Below are 24,985 nucleotides of genomic sequence, written 5' to 3'. Positions count from 1 at the left end.
AAGAGGTCACCGTACTTCTCCACACAGTCTGATTTTTAGCCTGTTTTTTGTGTAAGCCCTGTGTATAGTGCTTGTAGCTACTACTCAGCCTCCTTCAGCAATACCTCTGATCTACCTCTGACTATACTTCTGGCAACAGCAGACACCCACACTCATATATATTTTTTCCTCCTTTTTTTTTTTTTCTTTTTGAAATGCCTTTGTGATAAAGGTAAGTTCTGGCATTTTTCTTCTGACCCCAGGGATGTTATGAAGTGTATACTTTGTGGTGGGTAGGGAGGATATTCCTCCTCTGCTCAGCTCACTACATCTTTTACAAATTTTTATGAGTTGTCTGTTAAACCAGAACTTGATTGTTATACCAGTTATATCTTCTTGTCTGTTACACCAGTTGCACTTGCTTCAACAGCTGGGGTTCAGACACTCAGTGCTGTGACATGGACAGTAAGTCGAGCCTTTTTATGGGAAAGGCTGGTGAGAATGTTTGGCGTGATTATTGTGAAGTTCATGCTGCTTACTTTGGTATGTAGAAGTGTACAGTAGTTACTGTAGTGCAAATACTTAAGACAATAATATTTATTTGTAGCAGACAATATGTAACTTGAATTCTAGTTCCAGTTATTTTAGAAAATTGCCATCTGGTCCCTCATACCTCTCTGCTTAATTTTCTGTATCTTAGATGGTTGCAGTTACATCAGAGAACTACCTCCACCTCTTTGTTTTTTTTCTTCTTTTGGTATAGTGATGAACAAACTACTGTTGTCTGAAAGTCTTTTAAAGCCAAATCAGTTTCTCTTCTTACTATTCGGTGAAGTAGCCCCAGTCTTTATGTGTTACTAGCTGCTACATCTGTGGCCAAACTTGTATTCTTACACTGCCTATTTATTTGCTAATGTACAGATCCTCTTGAAAACTTTAGCACTCAAGACATCATGTGGATTTTGAATGCACCCTGCAAGATTTTGATTCCATAAATGAAATGTTAATATGATAACCTGAGATAGATATAGTCCTGTTTCCACTTATTTCATGGAGTTTAAAAGGGAATGTATTTTCAGTTTCTTCAATCAGCTCACTTGCATTTCAAAAGATAAGTACCACTTGGCATGACTGAACTCAAAAATAGATACTAAAATAATAACTTTATAATAATGGTTGTAATTCTTAACACCTGCAGTGAGAGGAATGGGTGCTTTCTCCCAACAAACTGAAACAGAAATGAAAGCTGCTTGCAAATGTCGATTGTAGCCTTGAAAACATGAGTATTTATCTTCCATTCACTTATTACCTCATTTTTTACTAGCTTTATCTTACTGACCGAAACCTAAACAGTCAAATTCGTTTACCTTCTTGAAGGTATGTATTTGACTACCATTTGATATGAGTGGAAGCAAATATAATAATGTAATAGAATTGGAAAGGGACAAGGGTATACCAGGCATATGTATGTATATACACATATATATATATGGATGTGTGTATATATAAAACCAATATAGATAAATTATCTGAGTTCTTGCTAAGGGTTTGATCATTACAACTATGTTTAAATAGCCAATAGAAACTTTTTAAAGAAAAATGATCGTGAATGCTATATCAGTCTCTTTCTGAAACTGATCTACAACCCTTTTTTTTCCTGTTGAACCACATATGGCTTCCACTGTCTATCCTTTACATGAGCAAAAAAGCATCAAACCTCAACATCTGAGAACAAATCCAAAGACCTTTTCAAAGATTAAAATTAAACATTTTCAAGACCTTATCTTTCTGATGTACAACAAATCATTCCAACTGACACTTCAGTGAATGAACGTCTTTATATACAAGAAAGCCTTGAATAACTTTTGCATCTCTAAATACTCTTAACACTGACCCATGTAATGAAAATGCTGCATACTGACTGATGAATGTTATGTGTTGACTAGCTTATAAAATGGTTTATTTCGAAAAATATCTCTGAATTTAACAACTGAGGTAACATCTACCATGAAAAAGACTTCCAAAATAGTATGTGAGATTAAAATACTGAATTACAAAAAGAAAAAAATCCAAAATCTATTTGCCTTATTCCCTTTACTGGTGTTTTTCCTGCCTTGCAGTGGCCTAACAGGCATTTCACAGATTCCTGGTTTAGGCCAGACCTGAACGCCTTCAACATATGAATTAAAGCAGAAAAAAAAAGATAAATTGGTCTTTTTATATGAAGAAAGTAGTACCAATGGACCACCCTTTTCATTTCATTGGCACAGATCTATGGCTTAAGGTTTTGAGGGATGGTTCTTGGAAATGTCACATAAGACTCATGGTACAGAAGAAATGGGGAGAAGGAGACAGAGAAGTTGTGCAGTGGGAGAGACAGAAGCAGAGAGAGGGGAGGTGAATGGAGGAATAACTTACAAAAGACTTCGGTTCTTCAAACATTTAGTTTATTTTTTTATTTTCTTTAAAAAGCTTGTTTATTTAACATATTATAGTTACCTGATCAGATTCGACAAGATAGGTGGCCTTTCCTTTTTAAATGGCATTCCTTCATGATTCCAATTTACATCCAAACCATTTTGTAAGTGTTGCTTACTGGTTGTAGTCGGTTTTGCACTGGTTTTTGCATTGTGTGGTGTGAATTCATAAGAGATTTCAAAGGTCGTGACAGACTGTCGAGCCTGCCTCGTGTTCCTTGTGTGTAAATTTTGATGATTGTAAGTGTTCCATAATTTTTTAAATTATTAGTTTGATATTTTCTGTGCTGCATTATGAAAGATTTTGCACAGTGTTGAAAATATAACAACTGTTTTTAAAGACAGTCCTCATAGAAAGGAATACATTTGAATTTGCATGCATTTATTTACTGCGTCCAGTTTGAAAGAACTCAACTAGCCACATTGAAAAGACTGTGTTAAAACATGAAATAACTAAATTCTCTGGGGAATTAATAAAACTGAAGACCTTGCAGTAGCACGTTTTGATAGTAGGAGGAAATTGAGCCAAAGAAAATGGCTCAAGAAAGAATATGCTAGAATAGCTCTTTGAATGCTGGGTCACAACAGGCTTTTTCCTTTACAGGCCCCCAGAAACATTTCTGAGCCTAAGCTGAACTTGTGTTTATTTAACTTTATTGTGGTATTTCTTCCTGCTTCTGAATTTATCAATAAAATTTGGTTTTATTTAAGATAACTTGTGTATGTCTTGGATAAAACAAACAAACCGTCTACTTTTTTCCTTTGGGGGACTGAGTAGGACCGAGGCAGTTAATGGCCTTGTGGTTGGGCAGTTCATGGGAGAAGTCTGAGAGTCTCCCTGGGCATGACCACAGACTCCCAAGAGTTATTATCAACAAAGGAGAAGGTAATGATAGAAATATTGAGTATGTTGGTTACAAAGAAAATACATGTCTGTAATGTGGCTTTGGTCGAAGTTAAACTTGACTTTGCAACATGAAATGTTCTGGATCATGTTGGGAGCAGAAAGGGTATCATCAATGTGCTGTTTTAGTTTCCACGTAACTTCACCTTTCCTATAGGTTATAGTTTCTACTTTTCACTCAGTAAGAAACAGGATTTATGTTGAGATCTTGAATATTAACTGTTGAGACCCAATTGAACACTAAACATTTTGTAAAGCTGCTAATATTTCAATGTCAGGGCCAGCTGGATTTTTACACAAATTGCTTATCTTGAGCCATGTCACTGTAGGGTAGAAAATGAAGAGCTGGCTTCAAAGGCCCAGTGAGAACTACGCTTGCTTTAAATGGTACGTGTGGAATATCCACAAATCACGTTTGTTAGATTTCATGAGAAGAGATTATTTTATTTTTAGTCTTAAAGGGGCCAAGGGGTTAAGACATATCTGAATAATTGAACATCCTGTAAAATACAAGTTGGTATGAGATTCTAAGGGCAGTCACAGCTGCAGAAAATTCTGGCAACTTCTGCTGAGGAGAAAAGTATTTATGTGATTTTAGGTTTATGTTGCTTTAAGGGAGGTAAGTACTTCAGTTACCAGCCCATTTGTAACAAGAGTTTTGTGTTTTAAATGGGAAAAAGTGTCTTATCTTCAGGGATCAGAAGTTCCCTGTGTCAAGCGTAATACAAATTCTGCACACTGCCCATCTGTTAGTAGTAAGATGAAAAACCCAGCAGCATTAGTGTAGCTATGTTTTACTTTCTGACACTACTTATTGTACTTGTTATGCTTGTAACTGGCAGTTAGTCCTGTTGTACTTAATCATGTGCAGACATGAGTAGCAGGTAGTCTCTCTGCCCCAAAAACTTTCCTGTCTAATTTGGATAAGGCTACTGGAGAGGAGGATGTAATGCACTAAGTTAACAGTATCTGATGGAAGATGTTATATTGGTTAAATTTTTTTTTTAATTTGGTTTTTTAGGTATGTTTAGGAAATGGTAAATCAGCTGGGATGAAACCCTCAAGGAACGAAGGCAAGGTTAGGTCCCGTTGCAGAGTATAATTGAGGAAGGGGCAGTGGCAAAGAGATTCAGAACAAGCAGCTGAGGAGCACAGGGTCAAGGAAGGCCTGCCAAAGTCTGGTTGCTCTATGCTCTCTGTCTTGGCAGGTTCTGTAGCTACTCGTGCTGTCTGGGGTTTCTGGTTGGTTCTCCCCCAGCAGTTTTTCTTTAAGCAGTATGGCTGGGGAAGAAGGAAAAAGCAACACCTAAGTTATTACACTTTGAAAATTATCTTCTCCCTTACATATGTTTTGATCCAGGACAGTCCAGAGTAATTGTTGGTTTTGAGACTTTTTTTTTTTTTTTTTTGGTGTCCCTTTATTTGCAATAGGTCCTGAACCTTGCCATAGTCTTGCCTCACTTACACCTGTAATCATACATTCATGTACCGGTCCCTGCCTTTGGAGCTCCATTCTGTTGTTTTCACCCATTAATTTTTAAAAAAGTATTCCAGACTACAAAAGCCCTGGAAATGTTGAGTGTTGTTTCTTTTTCTAAAATGGAATTTAAAGTAATTTTTTTATATACTACCCTATCTCTGAATATATTTTTGCCACTTCTGCTTTTTTCTGTTGCTTTGTGAATGACTCCATAAAAGAAACAAACTAAACAGATGAAAAATAATGAAACAAGCAGGCTTCAAATTGTCATCAAAGTACATAACATAAATTAGCTAAGACTAGACATTTTCTTAAGTATATGTTACAGTATTCCTAAGTGTTCATACTGACAGTAATATCTAAAATGCATCATGTTTATGTGCTGCTAAAAGATGAAAAATAGCTAAATCAAAAATAGCTAAATTATTGTGTTACTTTTTATTTGACTGCTAAAGTATATTGGGGTACAGTACAGCCAGTCAGCCTGTCTGTCAGCTTGAAGCTTCTTTTCCCTGTAGAACCTTTAAATAGTTTAAATACTCTGTCACTTCTTCTTGTTTTCTTTTTTTGGTTCTCATGAATTCTTTCTTGGAAGTTGTGCCTTAGCACAAATAATCTTCTGTGGTACTATGCTGACTTTGTACATTTTTGTACTGTGCTGGAGTTTTGAAATATATGATGAACTACTGTGTTTTCCAGTGCATGAGATGCCTTTTACCCCCTTGTGAATATATCCTGCCCACTAAAGTATGTAATAATTAATATGATAGTTGAATTCAGACCAGTTGCTTGAAAAAGATACAACCTTCTCTTTCGGTGGTCTTCAGTGTGAGAGCCTGATTAAAGATCAAATGAGTACAGAACCAAATCTAGATATAAGTTACTGCAAATACTTGTACCTGTAGAATGATACCTGTCTCTTAATAACAAGGTCTGTTGCTTAAAATTTTATATTCAATGTTTGGTATTAGTTCATATGTTGCTATTTACTGTAGCATGTCTGATAGTTGCTAATATATATCAGCAGCCATGATGTTTTTACATGGCAGATTTTTACATGGCAAAATACAGAGGAAAAAACAGAAGTACAGTTGTGGTCGGATGATTTAGTCCACTAAAAGTTCACCAGGACACAAAATTTGCTGAAAATCAAGAAGTTAGTCAAGTGAAGCACATTACAGGTTTTGTCTTACCAAGATTTGTGTGTTGGAAGCAGCAAAATAACAGTACCATAGGATTTCTGTGAAAAGGTACATTATTACTGCAGATTCATGAAGTATTATAGTGTGCCAAACTAGTGATTACTTAAGGAAAAAGAAGAATATTACAGAGTGCTTTCAGATCATAGAAACAAGAGGGTCGAAATATTGCAGGAAGCAAGGCAAATTGCAAGTACGTTTGAGATTATTCTTATCTGAGATAAGATATGGGAAGGTGGAAGGAATATTCTCTGTAAAACCAGTGGCCATGAAAACATACTGTACATCATGGTATATTGTGGTGCTGTGTATGTGGAATTTCTAATGGCAAGTGAAATCTTTATTAGTATTTTTGGGCCGTAAAGATGAGCAAATGAAATAAGGGTAGAATAGCAAATGGTCTTAATGAGATGCAGACATATTGGGGCAGACATGAAGAAGCCACTCCTGCTAATTGTTGTCATGTAAGCATAGAACTGTTTGAGCAGAGACTGCGTAAAGAAGGAAGTGTGCTGCTTATCACACCTTATTACACATCAGAGCTTTTGCCCTTGGATGTTTCCTGTAACAAACCTTTGAAAAGTGTTAGGAAGAAACACTGGAATAAGTGGGTGATGGATGGATAATCAGGTGTTCACACTGCAGGGAGCTTAAAAGGCCTTACTATATAGGCTTGTTAGTTGGCTGAACCTTTTGAAATAGGTCACAGCAGAAGCGAAATGTGGCATTAGCAAGGCACTTGCTGGTAGCAAGGGTGACTGTACAAGACAATTTAGAGCTACAATTCTGAAAAGAGAGAGAGAGACTTCTATTGTTTCAGTGGTTGTGAAAATCAAGATGATGTGCATTTAGTGATGAACTGTGAAAAACAGACTACTGATTAAAGGTAAGAAAACAACAAAGCTTGTCTTTGCTGCTATAAAGTCATATAAAGAATGTACAAGGTTTTACTGGAAGTATTCATTACAATTCAAACAGAATAATTTTGTTTTCACCACTAGTCTTTGAGGGATTGATGGAGAAGTGCATCTTCTGAGAACACATGGCACCTGTTGTTAATTTTAGGATTGTACGTTCTAATTGTACTTACTAATAATGGTTACAGTCCTGCTTCTTGGATTCTTGCTCTTCAGTTGTTAATATGACAACCGTTATGTTTCCTGTTCTGAGACACTGCCTGAATTTGTGCCAGTGCAGTTGTAATTTTACCCAATCTTCATCTATTTCCTTATTCGTTTACTGTTAATGGTTATGTAAACATTATTTAGTCATCAATGATCTTTTCCCATTGTATTGTTTTATAGTGGCAAATTTACCATTTCTCAAAAGATAATGAATGAGAGATCTAGAGTTTGAGGTTTCCCAGCCAGGTGGGGAACATCAGATAGCAGCAGCAAAGTTTTCCTATACCCTGATAGACCTGCGGGAGGCCAACATATTGTAGCTGTAACTCATGTGCTTGTTGCTGAGGCTTTCAGTGATGGTATATCAGTACTGATGTTGCTTTTGGGCATGTATCAAATGAACGTTGCTTTAAACTGCTTTTCAAATAAAAAATTGAACTGGCTGTCCAGGTAATTGCAGCTGGATGAAGAGTAATTGTTGGTTCTAATAAGATGGTTTATGGATAATGTTAGTTTTTTAATCCACAAACACTTTTAATAGTCTAATTTTACCAGTATGCTTATTTTAGCCTCATGTGTTGTTGGCCATCATAATACAGAACAGACTGGTAATTGCAAAAGTGACTTTGTGATTTCTTTTGACTCATAATGGTGGTTGTTGTTGTTGTTTAGGAAACCTGAATTGACTGACTCTGCCTCTCTGCTAGAGACCTTCAAGTTTCTTGAAAATGCAGCTGCAGACTTTAGTGATGAAGAAGATGAAGAAGATCTTGAAGGAAGAGAGAAAACAATCATTGATACCGCAACAGTGAGTGGAAAAAATAATTGAAAAAGTTACGAAGAACAGAAAAAGTGAGATTAATGAGATGCCTATATGCAAAGTATATGACTGTGTATGTACACGTGCAAATCATTAATGCATCTTTATGATGGTCTGTCCAAGCATGTGTGCATAAGAGGAATTATATATGCATTTCTGAGTTTGTGTGTACAAGTTAAGCTTTACCATCTTTATTGCTTTATGTTTGCAGTGACAGATAAAAATATTTCAAATTGTCTTTCTACTATTCCATACTGCCTAGTATTTTTGATATATATTGGATACAATTTTTAAGGTAGCAGATGTCCTTTTTTTACAGTTTTCAGCTTAGTTTGAAGGTATTGTTTGTAATGTTGCATGTCAAAAATGCATTGTTTTTTGAATATTTATACAATATTGATATTTAAAATGACTTGTAGAAATTTATCCTTGTAGGGTACAGAACTGAAATATCACATTTCTCTTTTAAATAGCTTGTGGAAGGAAGAAAAAATATAACTGGAAAAACTCTTAACGTGGTTAATAAATTTTTTTGTTTCTTTATTCAGTCAAACACCTGAAACTCCCTCATGATCTATACTTTGCTATATGATTTGGTCATATGATCACATAAAATAGATACGTACAATCAGTACTCGATTTTATCTTCTTCTTTTCAAAATTAATATTTATTCAATGAGTTGTGTTTCCTAACAGTTGAAGCAGATAAGAGTTATGATGGATGTGATGTGATTGTTTCTATGATCAGTTTTAAGAATGAACACTTAAAAACTCTTTAAAAGTGATGGGTTTTTTTAAAGAGGATCTTTGTAAACTTGTTCCTATCATTCATGAGCTATGAACCATTTTTACCTGTAGACTTATTTTAGTCTCATGTGTTAGTCTGAGACTCTTCTGTAGTATCTTCTATAATACAGTATGTTCAATAAGCCTGCTGAAGGAATGAAGCTTGAAGTTTAGAATTGCTTCAGGTTTTGAAAATTGGTTCAATTTATTTAGAGGAAACAGTCATTCATCCTCATGAACTATGGGCTGTTGGCCTATGTACTGAAGTCTTTTCAGACTGACCCTTAGCAAGGTTCCAAGTCAATATATTGTGATGAATGTGATTTTTCTTTCTCTGTAGAAGTAGAATTCGCTACAGATCTCATGTATGGTGAGCTGTTAGTCAAATAACTGCAAACTATCTAGTCCATTTTGATTATTGAAGGAAAAGTAAATTTATTACAGAAAGCATACAAAGAGGTCCTTCATTAAAACATGAACTTTTTCTTGTACCAAAATTTGCTAAAATTTTTTTACCAAATTTGCTTTTGAATTTGAAAGGGAAATATGGTTTAAATATGGAAGTACTGTGTTTAAAAACAGTAATATCTGAAGAAATATTCAGAATGGAATGATTTTTGCCAAGTCTGAGCAAACTGGCTTTTGTCAGTTGTGGGTTTTTTCCTAGACTTGTCTTGTGGTCCACAAGTAGAGTGATTTTGGAGGTGAAAGTTCAAAAGTCTATTTTCAGCGAGGCCGAATGAATTTGGTTTGCTGAAGTCCTTTCTAAAGCATTCTGTGTTTTTTGTTTGTGGGTTTTGTGGGTTTTTTAATCTGTATTAAAAGAAATCTTGTACTTTTCTGGTATTAAAAAAATAGTAGTGGTCTAGGTCAGTGTAGTGTCATTATCAAGTGATTGATTAATGGTGGTCACAGGAAGAAAGATCTACAGACAAATTTAATTTTGGCTTGAAAATTTGGAGAAAGTCTGTATGCTTGTTCCAGATTTGCTTATTAATGTATACTTTTCTGCTTCTTCTTCAACTTCCTGTTAGGATTTTGCATAGAAGACAAGACAGTACTGCTCGGTATAAAGATGTGCATGTAACCCAATTCAGCTTTTTTATTTCCTTGACCTTTCAGATTGTAAGGAAAAGAGTGCTATCTGACAGCAGTGAAGACAGAGATACTGAAGAAGCTTTGAAAGAGTTTGACTTTTTGGTTACCTCAGATGAAGGTGATGGGGAATCGAGAAGTTCAGGAGATGGAACAGAGTGGGGTAAGGAAATTTGATGGATTGTACCTGGAGAAAAATACTGTGCTAAGAATATATTGTGAGTGAGTGATTGAGATGTGTCATGATCACAGTACCTTTTGAGTATTCCTACAGTAAATAATTGGCAGACTAAAGTCCTCTTGGTATATTATTCTAATTTTTCTGTATACTACTTTAATGTAAGGATTCTTGAAGGTTTATGCTTCTGGTTATTGTCTTTTTTTCCTTTTAATAATAAGGCAGACAGAATTTTAATTTTCTGAGTGGAATTTCAATGTGGTTTTCCAGTGACCCGTGCTAATGAAGGGCTCTGATAAAGCTGTGTTTTACAATTATGACATGAAAGTTTTTTCATCTTCTTTGCTTTCTCACACTTTGATACAGAGAGTAATGAGTCATAAAGACTGAATTAGTTGTACTCTTGCTGCGTGTTAGCAATTTGGGCAATATGAACTCTTCAATTGCTCAAATATTCTTTTATCATTTTTTAGAGGAATATATCTTTAAGCCCCCTAGTCATAGAGAGATATTTCACAAACTGCTCTCTGCCCTTTGAGGTTCATTTCCTGCAACCCAGAATGCCAGCATCCACTTTGCCTTGACATAATGATTCTGCATAAACCCACTGCATAGGAAAGGGAAGAAGGAAGAGAACTGGTTAAATATCTTAATGGGGAGTTGTTTCCCCCTTAAGCTGCTCTGGAAAGTCTTAAGCATAAGTGGTCACAGAGGGAGCTGTGGAAGATGAATGGGAAATAATTGAGCTTTATAATGGAACTGAAGCCTTGACAGACGAATAAGCCATGGTGGCTGTGGCTCTTGTGAGCTAACAGCTCCAGGATGCTGTAGTTTACTGAGGCCATGTCCAACTCCTGGTTGGACTCCAAATGATTGTTCAGTGTGGTGTATTCTCTCTGCTTAAGAGGATGTGTCTTAATATCGTTAGATACTGCAGTTAGTATTCTGTTCACCAAATAGAGGAATGTTTCTCTTTTACAAAAAATATTAGGTTGTTCTGATACTTCTCTTTACTATTAAAATTGTATCCGTTTATGCTTGTTAAGTGTAGCTATTGCTTGTGTCACCAACAGGAGCTTTTTTGTTCTCTGAAAATTCACACTTCTGGGTTATTTTTACTTTCATTGACAGCTGAGTACAAATGAGCAAAAGTCTAACATCAAAAATAGACATGGAAAGTAGTAGTTTCATTTCTAGAAATATTAAGGGGTTTTCTGACTTACAGACATTCATGTTTTTCAATTACTTGTTTCACAACCTGTGTCTTTTATGATAACTGTATATAAGAATAAGCGTCTTCAATGAACTGCCATTATGAATCACTTATGTTAATTTGATTTAAGTGAAACTTAAATGGAGTATAGAAGAGTGATGCTGGGTAGTGAGGATAGAAGCAAACAGAGGACGTCCTTGCTTTGTTTTGGATCTCAAGCATTATTGATCATTTACAGTAATCTATTGAAGCCATTTGGCTTGAAAAGTCCTCAGAAGTGTTCAGGTAATTTTGAAACTATAAAACACTTGCATGGTAGTAGTTCAGGATCCACTTGTGAAGTTGAGCAGAACCTGTGGGACATGCAGGAAGCATCCTGGGACAGTCTGTAGAACATTAAGTATTTTTCTGGCAACAATACAATCTAATATAAACCCATTTAAACTTCTTGTTGGAGGAGAGCAAGAAATCTTGTCTAGCCAGGGAGGAAAAGCATGATTAAAACTTATAACCTGGTCCCAGAAAGAATACATACTTCTTTCTCTCAAGCATGATTTTCTCATACCTTTTTCGACTTCTTCATGCAATTTTTGTTAGTGGTACTCAGTTGGGCATATGTATTAAGATGAAATGACTTAGGCCACAGACCATCTTTTTAAGAGTCTCTCTTCAGCTTATTAATACCTATTTCATAGCTGCTACAAAAAGACTAATGCATCAAGACTTTGGGTCTTGAATTAATCTGTCACTCAAGTGTATAGGATCATGACTGGAGGGTTCAAAGGAGTGAGAGATCATCTAGTCCAACCTCCTGCTCAGGTCCATTTTTCAGCAGGTTACTCTGGCCTTTTTCTGGTCAAGTTTTGAATATCTTCCAAGAAAGGAGTTCCCGTAAACTCTCAGGGGCAGCATTCTGGTATTTGGCTGTTCTCGTGGTAGAAAGGATTTTGTCCTTCTGTGACGCAAGTCCAAGCAGAGTCTGTCTCTGTCTTCTCTCCACTTGCCCATTAGGTAGTTGTAGGCAGCACTGAGATGCCTCTTTTGCCATCACTGAATGCTCACAGTAGTCTCAGTCCCTCCTTGTAGCTCATCAGCTCCAGCTGCCTTAACTATCTTAGTGGCTTCTCTGGACTTGCTGTACTACATCAGTACTAGGTACTTAGTATTATACTTACAAGGTTTGCAGTATAAGAAATACTATACTGGATGCAGTACTCAAGTTGTGGTCTCACAAGTGCCAAAAAGAGGGGAATAATCACCTTCCTCACCCCACTGGCTATGTTCTTGTTAATACAGCCCAGGATATGGTTGATGGCCATTGTTGCAAGAGTATGCTGCTGACTCCTGTTCAGTTTGATGTTGATGGAGGATCCCTAGGTCTTTTTCAGCAGTTAATTTCTAACAAGTCAGCCCCCATAATAACCCATGTCTCATTTTATATCTTCTGTCCAATCATAGGGACTCCTTCAGATTGTGATTGATAGTGTTGTGCTTCCTCTACAGACATTTAATACCCTTTCTGCATACTAGTCTGTTTATTATTGTTCATATTTTAAAAGGTCTAGAATAGTTTTGATGAACAAAGCAAACTTGGTCTGAAAGGAATGAATTTTTAGATAATAAGGTTGAAATTTTAATGAGGAAAACAAAGCAAAAAGATAATGCATTTCAAAAAATTTTGTAGCTGTAATGGTCATGAAAATAAATATATATGAGGAAAAGCTGTATTACCTCCCTCCTCTTGCAAATTATTTTTCTAAGCTGCCTCAGTACAGTCTTTCCATATATGGAAAAAATGACCTGGAGATTTGAACTCGCGTAACACGTTTTGTTGAAAATCTCCAAATAGCATACTATTGGAAGAATACTATTTCTCTGTATCATGTCACAGGGGAAGAAATTTGAGAGAGATGTTTTTAATTAAAAAAAAAAGTGGGGATTTTTTTTTATTAGGTATGTTGAAATGTTTTGTGTGTTTTTTCAAAGAGTATTAACTCAGGCCTTCCCCTTTTTATGAAATTTCATGGCTTTAGTGCTTTAAGATTTTATTCAAACCTTGGTGACATGTATACTGTGTTCCCAAATGAAATAAGTGTGCTGCTGCTTTGTATGACAACATAGCACAAAGACAATGAAATGAGAATTTGAAATGCAGTGACAACATCTGAGTTGTAAAGTTATGTTGACCAGTAACATAGCTGATGCTTCTAGATATAATACTTCTTTCCCTGGAGGAAAAAAAAAGCTGAAAAATATGTCCTGAGTTGTTATAAAGTAAATGCTGCTTACATTTATGAACAGCTATGTGCTTGGTTATAGAAATTAGGCATGTGAAATTTCATCTCAATTTTTTGTTAAGAAAAATCTGAGCAAATAGAAGTGGAATGTGAGTAGCAGTTTTACAGCTTTCACAAGCTTGGTGCTATTTCTGTTTGTTTAAAATAAAAGACAAATGCCATTGACAGCAGCTGTTACCTCCTTCAGTGGAGATCATTATTGAAAAAGGATGTTTCATTTGTTTCACTTTGTTTAGAAAAGGAAGACCAGTGTCTCATGCCTGAAGCTTGGAATGTCGACCAGGGAGTAATAACCAAACTCAAGGAACAATACAAAAAGGAGCGCAAGGGGAAAAAGGGGGTGAAGAGTAAGTGGAAAACATTGCACCTTAAAATCATAAATCTCACATCTTTCACACCCTTAATTCTATCTTTCTTTCAATGTTTTCCTAAAATTACTTACTCTTTTACTTTGCTGCTCCTGACTGCTTTCCTGTTCACCAGTTCTCAGGGGTTGAAATTAATGACATTCAATCAAGTTACCTGATAAATAGTTGGATTAGATAGAACTTCTTCCAATCAGGTGTTGGATTAACTAAAAATTCTTGCTTTGAGCATGGATTATACTTTTGTTATTCAGAAACTTAAATTGCAAAAGGCATTGATTTAAGAGTTCACACTAATATAGAAGACTTCAGAACCCTTTCTTAGCTGGAAACATGCCAGTTTCACAGGAAGAGTTAACCTCTGGTATGTAAATAAAAAAACCAAACAAACCAGAAACTGTCTTGAGTGTCCTATTAGATGACTGAGGGAGAAAACAGGTTAATTTCTACCCCTGTTTATACTTAACATTCACAACATGAAAGTCATGCTGTCATCACAATTTGTTATGCAGGGCTCGAAATAGGAAGCAACTCTGACCATCAGTTTATTTGTAAATCATAGGATTTATTTATTGACTTTCATACCTGTGGGACCAGCCTTTAAAAGTGTTGGGTATTGTTATCCAAACAAAAAACTGTGATCGGTAACTGAAATACAGTTTCTAGCCCTGTATTATATTTTTTGTTACATTTCTTAAAATACAAATCCATTTTGTAAAATCAATGTTTTTTGATAAGTAAACCTTAGAACATTTTGAACTCAGATGAAGCGTTTAAAATGAAACCCTGTATTCACAGCTGTGTTTCAAACATCTAGACATATTGAGAATTCGTGTGTGAATGATGTAAATTAATAATATTGCATGTAACCCAGTAAGAAATTTGAGGGATGTTTCTCCCTTTGTGGGAAGATGCTTATGAATACCAAGGAAATTCTCACTTCCAGAGAGACATGCATAACTGCAAAAGGGGTCAGATCCTCGCATTATTGAGGCTGACTTGCTTTGTTATTCTTTGTATTGATACTTGTGATAAGCTGCTGCTCAGCAGTTGGTTATGTAGCTGAAATTATGCCATCGAATACACAAACTAAACCTCATTTTTTTCCTTTTTATGAAAAAAGTAAATCATTACTGTACTCTAAATTTCTCAAGTGATATTTTTGTCAACTTTGGAATTGTTTAAGTTACTGGAAATTAATCACAAGTCTGACAGGAAGCTGAGCCGGCCAACTAAAGTGTTCGTGTTTCACAAAATTGATTCTAAATTTCTTTATAGTTAAGGTAGAGAGGGCATACTAATATATGACTTCAGTGAAATTGGTTTTTGTAGCTTGTCTGTTATTTTTAAAACAGACAGACGTGCTATGTAGTTCAGGGTAAATAGTTGTAGGGTTAACTTAGAAGAAAATATTTAATCAAACTGTTGACATTATATTCTTGAACAGCTGTTGAGTGCTTTTTATTTTTGATAGCAAAACTTAATTGTTAATGTAGACATAGATGTTACTGGAAGTTTTGTATATTTATGAGAAGAATTCCTGATGTAAGGCAGCACTTGGACATCCAGTGCTCCTTCATGAAGAGAACTACTGCTCAGTATATTTACAATACCTTTAGGGTTGATTTGATTGGTTTGATCTTGGGAGACCAAATGATTTACTGCAGTACAGAAATTAAGCATCTTTCCATGGACAAACCATCGCTGGAAGGGCATCAGTGCAGAAAAAGCAGGAAGAATCACAGCCTGTTTTCAGCTATTTATGGTATTGCACATAGTGAAGAAGAATATGAGGAAGTCTGGGAAAAAAGTAGTGACTAAATGTCTTTACATTGAATTGTTCAAAATTTGTTTCTATAACTTTAATCTCATCATAAATGGTGCTTAGATGCTGAACTGCTACTAAGTAAAATATTGTTTTTATAAATCAGATATAATAGTAAAACAATCTTGCAAAATCCTACTTACTGTTTTCCTGAATCAAATAATATTTTTATGACAGACAAGTTAAATACAATCTAGTTTATATTCTGTCATTATGGTTAGGGTGGACAACGTAGAGTTTGCAACTGCATTAGTAAACTTACGATTTTGCAAGGCTGTAGTAAACGCTCCTGTGAAGTAATAAGAGAATAGAATCATAGAATGGTTTTATGAGAGAATACATATATTAGAGTACACTTCTGTGTTAAAGCTGCTTAAAAATAGCTGTATTATTTACTGGTCTAGGAAAAAACATAATGGACTATGGGTAAGACATTTTCCCATTCTTAATTAAACTTACAACAGGAAAAACTACCGAAGATATGTTTCAGCCTCAATCCTATATAAAACAGTCAAAACAGGGATGTGGGAAAATGATGGAGCAAAGCACAGGTAAGTGTCAAGAAGGGCATGGGTCTTCACCATATGTAGCTTCAGGAAGTAGGCCAGTGAATCCAGTTACATTTATATTTTAATATAACTTTTTGGCTTATATAGTTCACGATACTACACTACTGCACAAATAAATTTAAAATAATCATGCTGTCATAAGAATATGCTGCACAAAGTACCTGATGCACAAATTTTAAAATATTCACAAATGTCAGCTATTGTTTTGGAAAAGTAAATATTCTAACAATCAGTGTGAATCAGTTGAAGGCATTCTTCAGCATCCCATGCAAGTAGCAGTATGAGTTTATGAATGTGGGGAAAATTGTGCGTTCACAATTCTCAGTTGCTTCTATCACTTTCTTTTCAAGAAACTCATTTCATGCTGGACGATTAGTTACTGCTGAAAATAGGTGCTCATTAGTTTTTCTGTGGTAACGTTATAATGCAAGGTAGGATCCATTGTTGCATGTGCTGCAGTAGCGTATCTGATATAAGTAGTGCCATCATGAACTATCCATAAACCATTTAATTTTTTATTTTTTCTGGTTAGGGCCCAACAGGTCAAAGCTGCAAGATATGCTTGCAAACTTGAGAGATGTTGATGATCTCCCTTCATTACAGCCATCTGTTGCACCTTCTTCTAGGCCCAGTAGCTCAAGGCTCATTGAACACGAGCTGAACAGGACAGATGAAGGTCAGTATTAAAAATGTGCATGCACCTTTGTAAAGGGTAGATGTTTATAGTTACTTTCACTTAAAGGTTATACTCTGAGACTTTCCAAGCACCTTACAAATACTGATTCAGCATTACAAGTCTAAGTGTGATAAATGGCATTTCCCATTCCTCCCCTCCAGTCACTATTGGTAAGATCAGCACACCTACCTCAGTAAAGTCTTGGCTGAATACCTTTGAACATAATGGAAAAAACTCACTTGGCACTTGGTGGCTTTGTAATATGAGGATCTCAAGTCACTTGCTCAGGCCTGGCAGTCAAGTGTGGAACATAAACTCTCATGATACAAGAGCATCTGTTTTTCTCCCCATAAACATAGCTTTAAATGTATGCATATATATTACATACATACACACACATACGTATGTGTTCTTTTTTTAAGTGCAAAGATAGAGGCTCTGCATGTAAATGCAAGTGGCTAGGTATATCTTTTAAATGCATGTGGTGATTGTGTAGTGAATCACACAGATCGTCTTAGAGCTTGCCAGTGTATTCATTTACATAATGTGTTCCAAAAATTAAAAAAATTTCTCATAGTGGCTACTCCCAAGTATGGAAAGCACACATCTTTGCAATGGAGCATGTGGCTACCTTAATTAGTATTATGTCTGAAAGTTACTAAATCATCTCTTTGTTTCAACATTTGAATTGCTATAATATGGAGCATAATAAAATAAATATATGAGGCTATATGAATTTGTAGAAGATCATATCTTGTGCTCTTTATTTAAATGGTAAACATGCCTTTTGAAAAATGAGCAAAACACGGGTTTCACTTAGCAGTCTTTCAGTGAGTGTGAAAAAGTAGGTCAGCCAAGTTATAATTAAGATGCATAAAAAGCCCCGGCATGTGGCATAGTTACCAAAGATCTCAGTAGTTCCATTTCCTACATGCTCAGTGGTTTGCTTTATGAAAGAAGGGGGTAACTTAGCAACACTTCGAGAAGTGGAGGAATTTTTTGTTGAATGTTTCCTTTCCAGCTTTTCTCACATGAACTGAGAGCCATCTTAGCAGAGCTCTATTTTTGTGTCCTTTCAAGAACATGTTTTTTAGTTTAGAGATTCTGATGGACTCTCACAAAAACAAAAGGGGACAGCTGATTGTTATCAGTCTGAGTTCAGTATTGCAAACCGTTAGCTGTGTATTCCTTTATAAATCTGAGACTATTATATTTTTGGCATACAGTGTTTTTATTCTTTTATAACTTTTCAAATTTGATCTCCTGTATGTATTGTGTGTTGAGTGGAATATTACGTCATAAGTTCAAAAGAGAAGTAAAGAGAATGGTAGTTTAGGCTTCAGGGTGAAGAAGGTAAGAGGTGTTTGTGATTAAAAGGTAATAACTAAGAGACCTAATCAAACAGCAGAGCTTGAAGGGCTTTTGTTTGATTGTAAAAAGTATCAGAAAGCGAACAGGACACTCGAGAGGTATGAGTGTGGAACAGAAAGACATGGAAATACTAGCTTATTTTGTGTTGGGTGGACTGGAGGGGAATTGAATAGCCTCTGAACCTGGTGCCTTCAGGACAAGAGGGAAGCAGCCTGAACAGATCAGGCAATTCACTGTAAACCATAGTTTGCTTGGTTTTAACTTAGTGTTGGTGCTGTTAGACTAAATAAGACACTGCGAATGAGATGGCATTTCCTTTTCTCTCTCCCTGGTAGCAAGAGTATTTGCCAAGGCTTGTATTTACAATGGAGCTAAAAGGAGAAAAAATTGTAATTTACTGAAAAACCCCTGTAATTTGAGACAAAAGGTATATAAAATTGGGTGAAGTCTCTTGTGTCCAGACGATAACACATTTTCATCTATTTAGTCCCCCTTTTGTGATGTATAGACTTGGAGAGCTATTTTACAGGGAAGTTGGTAAAGGCACAGCTTCTTGATGCGGAGCCTTATGTGATATAAGTGTGTGAACTGTACTCCTCTTAGCCTTTGATCCTCCCATTTCTAGTGAATCTGCCTATGGATGTGTTTGTTACAGTCACTGGAGCTCCTATAGGCATGCTGTAGCAGCTGTGAACTAGTAAGTTTGGATACTGCTAGTAAAAACCTGTAATTCAGTGCTAAACTGATTTGACAAGTAGCGATGAACTGTCAGCTTCTAGTCGTATTGCGAGATTGGAGTGCATGTAAACAGCTTCATTGTAGACATGCTTTTGGATGTGTGTGGATATGGTGTTAGGAAGGAAGAGTCCAGCTGCTCCCACCAGCCATTTTTGTCTGTATTTTTGCTACTTCTCCAGAGCCTATTTGCATATTTTGTAGCAGAGTTGCGGAAGGGCCTGAGCTTTTCTGTGTTACTTTTACATTATATGTGGGTGAATGGTAGTGTACTTGTCCTTCCTGTGGCTTCCTTGTACTTACTGTCCTGAGTTGTGCGCACCTCAAGTGTAAGTATTATGTTCAGAGGGTACTGTTTATGGGTAAGTACAGTGATTATCTTTAGAATGGCTATTTTTATGCATCTTTTTAGAATTTTGCCCTTAGGTACTTGAGAGATGTTCAGTATTTTGGAAGTGGAGAATATGCTTTTATTAATCAATGTTGTACAAACTCACATTTCAGGATTTTGTTTTGTTTTGTTTTCTTGCAGTGGAAGCTTTAACATTCCCTCCTTCTTCAGGGAAATCTTTCATTATGGGAACAGATGAAGCCCTTGAAAGTGAGCTGGGTCTTGGAGAACTGGCAGGCCTTACGGTAGCCAATGAGGCAGACTCACTGACTTATGATGTAAGTGGTTATTAATGGTAACTCAAGGTCCTACTGTCTACTTGCTGAAGGCAGATGCAAGTTGCATGTTAGACTCAGCAGAAAACATTTTCCTGTTGAAATTATGCTGCCAGAGGATGTCACAAATTTTTACTTGACATACCTGTTCTTCCCATACACAGCAGCCTCAAAGCTCTCTGCAGGCCTCTCTCCTTCTCTCATTTGCCTGCTGTTTCATTCAAATAGTTGAAGGTAAATGTAATTAGTGATAGTGATACAGTTGGGTTCTTGTAACCCCAGTGACACTCAGCAAAATTAGGAGTAGCATGGCCAGCAGATTGAGGGAAGTTAGTGTCTCCTCTACGTGGGCCTGGTGAGGCTATACCTGTATGCAGTTTTGGGTCCTGCCACTTTAGACGGTTGTAGAGAAATTGGAAAGAGTCCAGCAGCATCTGACTGATGAGGGGATGTTAAGGGAGCCCGTCTTGTTCAGTTGTTAGGAGACTAAGGGGTGCTCGAGTAGCAGCCTACAGGTATTGGAAGGGTGCTTAACAGGATTACAGAGTCAAGTTTCTCCATAGCATCAGGTGTTAAAACAAGAGGAAACAGTAGCAAGTTATGGCTTGGGAGGTTCAGGTTGGACATTAGGGGAAAAAGTGAAACTCTAGAATCTCCTTCCTGGGAGGTGTTCAAGACTTGGCTGGGGTGGAGCTGTGACTTACATTACCTGGTGTGGGCAATAGTCTCATTTTGAGATGGGAAGCTGGACCAGAGACGACTTAGGAGGCTCTTGTGGCCAGCACTTTTGTGGCTATGTGTGTAGCCTACGGCTTCTTTTTCTTTCCCTTTTTATGAAAAATATTTCCTAAAATTCCTTCTTTGTAGTCATACGCAATTTTTGTCTGTATTTCTGATTTCTTGGGAAAAGAAACGTCAGGTATTACTTCAATCATTTGCTCCTTTGTGATCTGTCAACTCCAGATTAATCTTGCTATTACATTGCCCAACTCTGTCAAGGTTGAGGGATTTCAGAGATGATTTTTTAGTATTGTGTGTTGGGGAGTAATCCTACCCTTCAGTAAATCTGACTCTTAAGTAATCACCATCTGGTATTTTGCTGTCACAAATCAAATCTGAGACTTCAGAAATAACCTGAAGGTCCTTACTTTGAAGTTCTACCCTTGTATGTACTCGTAAAGCAATAAATTACATCGTTAATAAAAGTTTACACACGTTTTGAGAGAGTGACACTGCAGATATGTGCTCTACTACTATAGCAAGTTCATTAGCATGTGATGTGTTGTGAATCATCAGGATTGCAATGATATAGAACATCTCTGCTAAAATTCAGTATTTTAGTGTTATATCCTAACCTGGGCTCAGCTCTTAATTTTTTTTGCTAGTCTTCCCTAACTTTGTCTCCAAAAAGGGGTAAGATCATGTACAAATTTAATTTCTTTTACAGTTACACCTAAAACTTACATGCTGATTTTTTTTTTTTTAAATTCAGAGAACATGACAAGCCTAAAGCATCTGTACAAGATTTTAATGTTTTCAGCACTTGACCTCATTGTTCAAGTGTCCCGATAAACTATTGTGTTTGTCCTTGTCTCCATATGCCAAACTAACAGCTTTCATTTATGGAATCTAGTGTTTCCTTATCCACCCCTATCCTATTCTGTGTGGTTGAGAATATTAACTTCTGTTTGTTCCCTTGTCAAATGCCTTCATGAAGTCCTGTGATCAGGAATTCATAGTCATGCTTACCTCAACTCTTATCTTTTTCTAGTGCTAACAGTTAAAAAAAGTTGTTTACAAAGCTCCTTGCTCTTGTCACTGTGCTCTTTTTGAAGCAAAATAAAAGGCTAGTTTTTCAGTTTTCAAATTTCACTAGAAGTTTAGCTTACAAATAATATAATCTGTTTTTATTTTGGACTACTTCATACCTTCTTCCAGCTGCCAAATATCAATCAGATAGGATTAGTGGAAATTTAATACGGGTTTTTTAAGTGTCAGTTTTGAATCATGGAGAACGAAGTTGAGGACTTTGAATGTATTTGCTCTCAAGGGTTGCAGGCATTTTCCTATTTTCAGTCCCTTTCATCCTACTGCCATTTCTACTGGATTCTTCTGAAATGTGGCAGCATCAGCCTACCTCATGGTTAAGTTTTTTTACATGTTGCTTTGGCTGTCTGTAAAATAAAGAATGGTTTTCATTTGGTAATGGACATTATGAACTTAAAAGAGAAAGTCTTCCATTTGTGGTAAGTTTTTTAGAATATCTAACAAGATGAAATTTCCCAGATTGCTAACCAGTACTCCCTTAAATTTATCTTTTCTTTTTCCTTCCTTTACACATTGTTGCCTTAACAAATGTTCACTTTGGTTGGTTCTGGTTTTTTTTCCCTAGTCTTCTGGGTAGATTAAGAAGATTCATAAAATTATAACAGACTGAGTACTGTACATAAGAGTATCTGAGCTACAAATCATTACATTTAATACTATGTACTGACTTGGAGGTTTTGGATTTTGCAGTAGGCTCTTGCTTGATTTCCTGCAACTTTGAACAGGAGAGTTGTCCATATTACTACCTGCATATCGTTGCTGTTTCTGGAGTTTTCAAGTTTTCTGTATAGACACAAATATTGCTATTAGTGGCAAATTCAGATTGGGTGCTAATTTTGGGGTTGAACATCCTCCTCCCCCACAACTGCTTTTCAAGTCTCGGATTACCTCACTGTTATATTTCAGTGGGGAGAGAGAAAAGGAGGCTGGCTGCTGTGTTAGTAACCCAGCCTCTTGCAGCTCGTGAGAGACTGGTGAGTGAAGAGGAGTGATGGTGGTGCAGCCAGGCAGGCAGTGCATCAGGGCTAGGATCTGTTTCCAGCTCTGCTGCTGGTCTGCTGGCTGGGACTGCCCTCTATCTACTTCCCAATTTAGAAGCTAATCATCTTGGACTCCTTTGGAAGAGCATCTCTGAATGAATGAGAAGCAAATGGAGAATATTATCCTGCCAGAACTGGCATGCACTGTTAGGCTGAGGTGTCTTTGTGGCTTTTGCAGATATGGTACAGGACCTGTGCTGCTCGTATGGCAGCGGGGGGGCAAGTGAGGTTCCCTCCATCACCTAATCAGCATTAGATGCCTGTATTGAGGCAACCAAATTCCTCTCCAGATATCTGTGAATACTCTGTACTTCTTGTACGCTTTTTGCTGAGACTTTCTTGGCCAATCTCCACAAAATCTGCCAAAGCTGCTGACATTGCAGTCCTGCCCTGTCCTTGCACCAGCTCGAGCATTTGTCTGTTCCCTCATTGAGCCACCTCAGCTCAATAAACTGGCAAAGAAACTGATGTGCCTCCCGGAGCAAGACAGTACATAATTACTAAGAAATATGATGAGACTAAACCTGCTGTTTGTTAGACTCCTTTCTCATTGTTTAAAATCTATAGAACCTCTTAATTAAAGCATATTTTTATTAAATCCAGAAGTAACAAAACTAAAGAAAAAGCATTTTTGTTCTTAAACTTTCTGCCCCACATTCCAGAATAAAATGTAGATTCTTGAAGTGGCTCAGAACAGTTGTCTCTTCTTTGCAGTTAAGGATGCTAAATTATTTGGGATTATCTGTAGCTTTCAACATAATGAAATCATCAATATTTGAATTGCAATTGTTTGTTTTCCTGGTTTTCCATAACCACCATCAGCAGTGATTATGGGAAGGTAAATATAACTATGGCAATGTTGACTGACAGTGGTAAAAATCTGTTTCAGCATTTTACGTCAACATTTGTTCAGAGGAGCAATGTTGAAGTAACTGTTACTTTGTTAAGAGCTTTCTTTTTGGATCTGCTAAAATGCATTTATTGCCAAATAATTGTGTCTGTGTATATGATAGCTTATTGCTTGCCAGTTTTATTCTTAGTGTGTAGTCAAGTCCTTTTTGCCTTTTTTTTCTTTTTTCCCCTGGCAAGCTTTACTTGTCTTGCATTATTACAGAACTTGTGTTGCCTTAGGTGAGTAAGTTAGGCTGTGTTTCTTTCTGTTCTCGTAGACACTTCTCCGTTTTTCTTAGATCTTTACTTCAAGATGCCATGTCAGTGGTATTTCAGATATTCAGGGACCACAACTTGGTTGAGTCAGGCCCAGTGTTAATGAATGAGCCGATAGGCATAGATCAGATTTCAAATACCAAGCCGAGTTTACAGCAGTATCAGTCAGAAAGGTACTTTTCAGGTTTTAAATTGTGTAATTTAACAGACATGTGGAATATTTCAGATTTGCACAGAATGTATTACTGTGGATGTGACATTACTTGTTGCTTTTGTGGAATACATCTACTTTTGTTGTCATTTTGAATTGTCAGATCAGTGTTAAATCGACTTGTTCAAGAGCAGGTTGTTATGAAATGTGGTGAGGTAATTTGACATCTTCTGAAAATGCCAAACTAAATTTCTGATTTATTCCTTTCCTTGTGCCTTCCAGATTAATCACAAGTTTGGCATTTCTTTTTTAATTAGATAGCAAACAATAAGGATGCATTGAGAAAGACTTGGAACCCCAAATTCACATTAAGAAGTCACTTTGATGGAATAAGAGGTCTCGCTTTTCATCCAGTTGAACCAGTCTTAATAACAGCTTCAGAGGACCATACATTAAAAATGTGGAATTTACAAAAAACAGCCCCAGCAAAAAAGTAAGATTTTTTTTTTTTTGCTTTGTTTCAAAAACCATTTTCGTTTATGAAGGGAAAAAAAAAATTGTAGATGCCACTTCACTGTATGTCCCTTGGAGTTAATCAAAATTGTTTCTTGAATTTAAGAGTAGGAAAACAAGCTCTTGGAGAAGAATGGGGACTTTTAAAGAGTGTCAGAAGAAATCCACGCTCGTTTGTGAATGTGTTCTGTTTGTGAAAATGAGAACCATTCACTTTTTTGTATTTTCCTTGTAGATAACATGGCAAATTAATTTACTAGTGAAAATATTTGGATGTGGCCTTTTAGTTTGCTTGCATGTGTATATAAATGTATAAAAATGCATTTTTTATATATATTCATAGACATATATGCATATACATGTGTACAGCTTTAAACTTTGACTGAGATGTTGTTAGGTTCCTTTGTACACTCTCTTGTGTGTTGCTGGGTATTTGCAGAAATGAGAGCAAATTCGTAGCGGGGCTAATATAGTGGGGGAGGACATCATATCTTTTAGGAGGACTGGGCAAAACACGTGGTCTTCCCG

The 24,985-nt window shown here is 36.4% G+C and overlaps 1 protein-coding gene across 1 annotated transcript in view; it reads left to right on the top strand.

Moving 5' to 3' along the window:
• STRN (striatin) overlaps positions 1-24,985 on the top strand; it is a 72,914-nt gene that overhangs the window by 30,279 nt on the left and 17,650 nt on the right. The window contains 7 exon segments of the mRNA XM_074863321.1: positions 7,836-7,971; positions 9,892-10,027; positions 13,789-13,899; positions 16,207-16,293; positions 16,844-16,987; positions 19,626-19,762; positions 24,262-24,437. Coding sequence (XP_074719422.1) covers positions 7,836-7,971; positions 9,892-10,027; positions 13,789-13,899; positions 16,207-16,293; positions 16,844-16,987; positions 19,626-19,762; positions 24,262-24,437 — 927 coding nt within the window.

This window comes from Strix uralensis, chromosome 3 (genome assembly GCF_047716275.1).
Source record: "Strix uralensis isolate ZFMK-TIS-50842 chromosome 3, bStrUra1, whole genome shotgun sequence".
Lineage (NCBI taxonomy): Eukaryota > Metazoa > Chordata > Aves > Strigiformes > Strigidae > Strix > Strix uralensis.
This window is presented reverse-complemented; position numbering and strand designations above follow the sequence as displayed.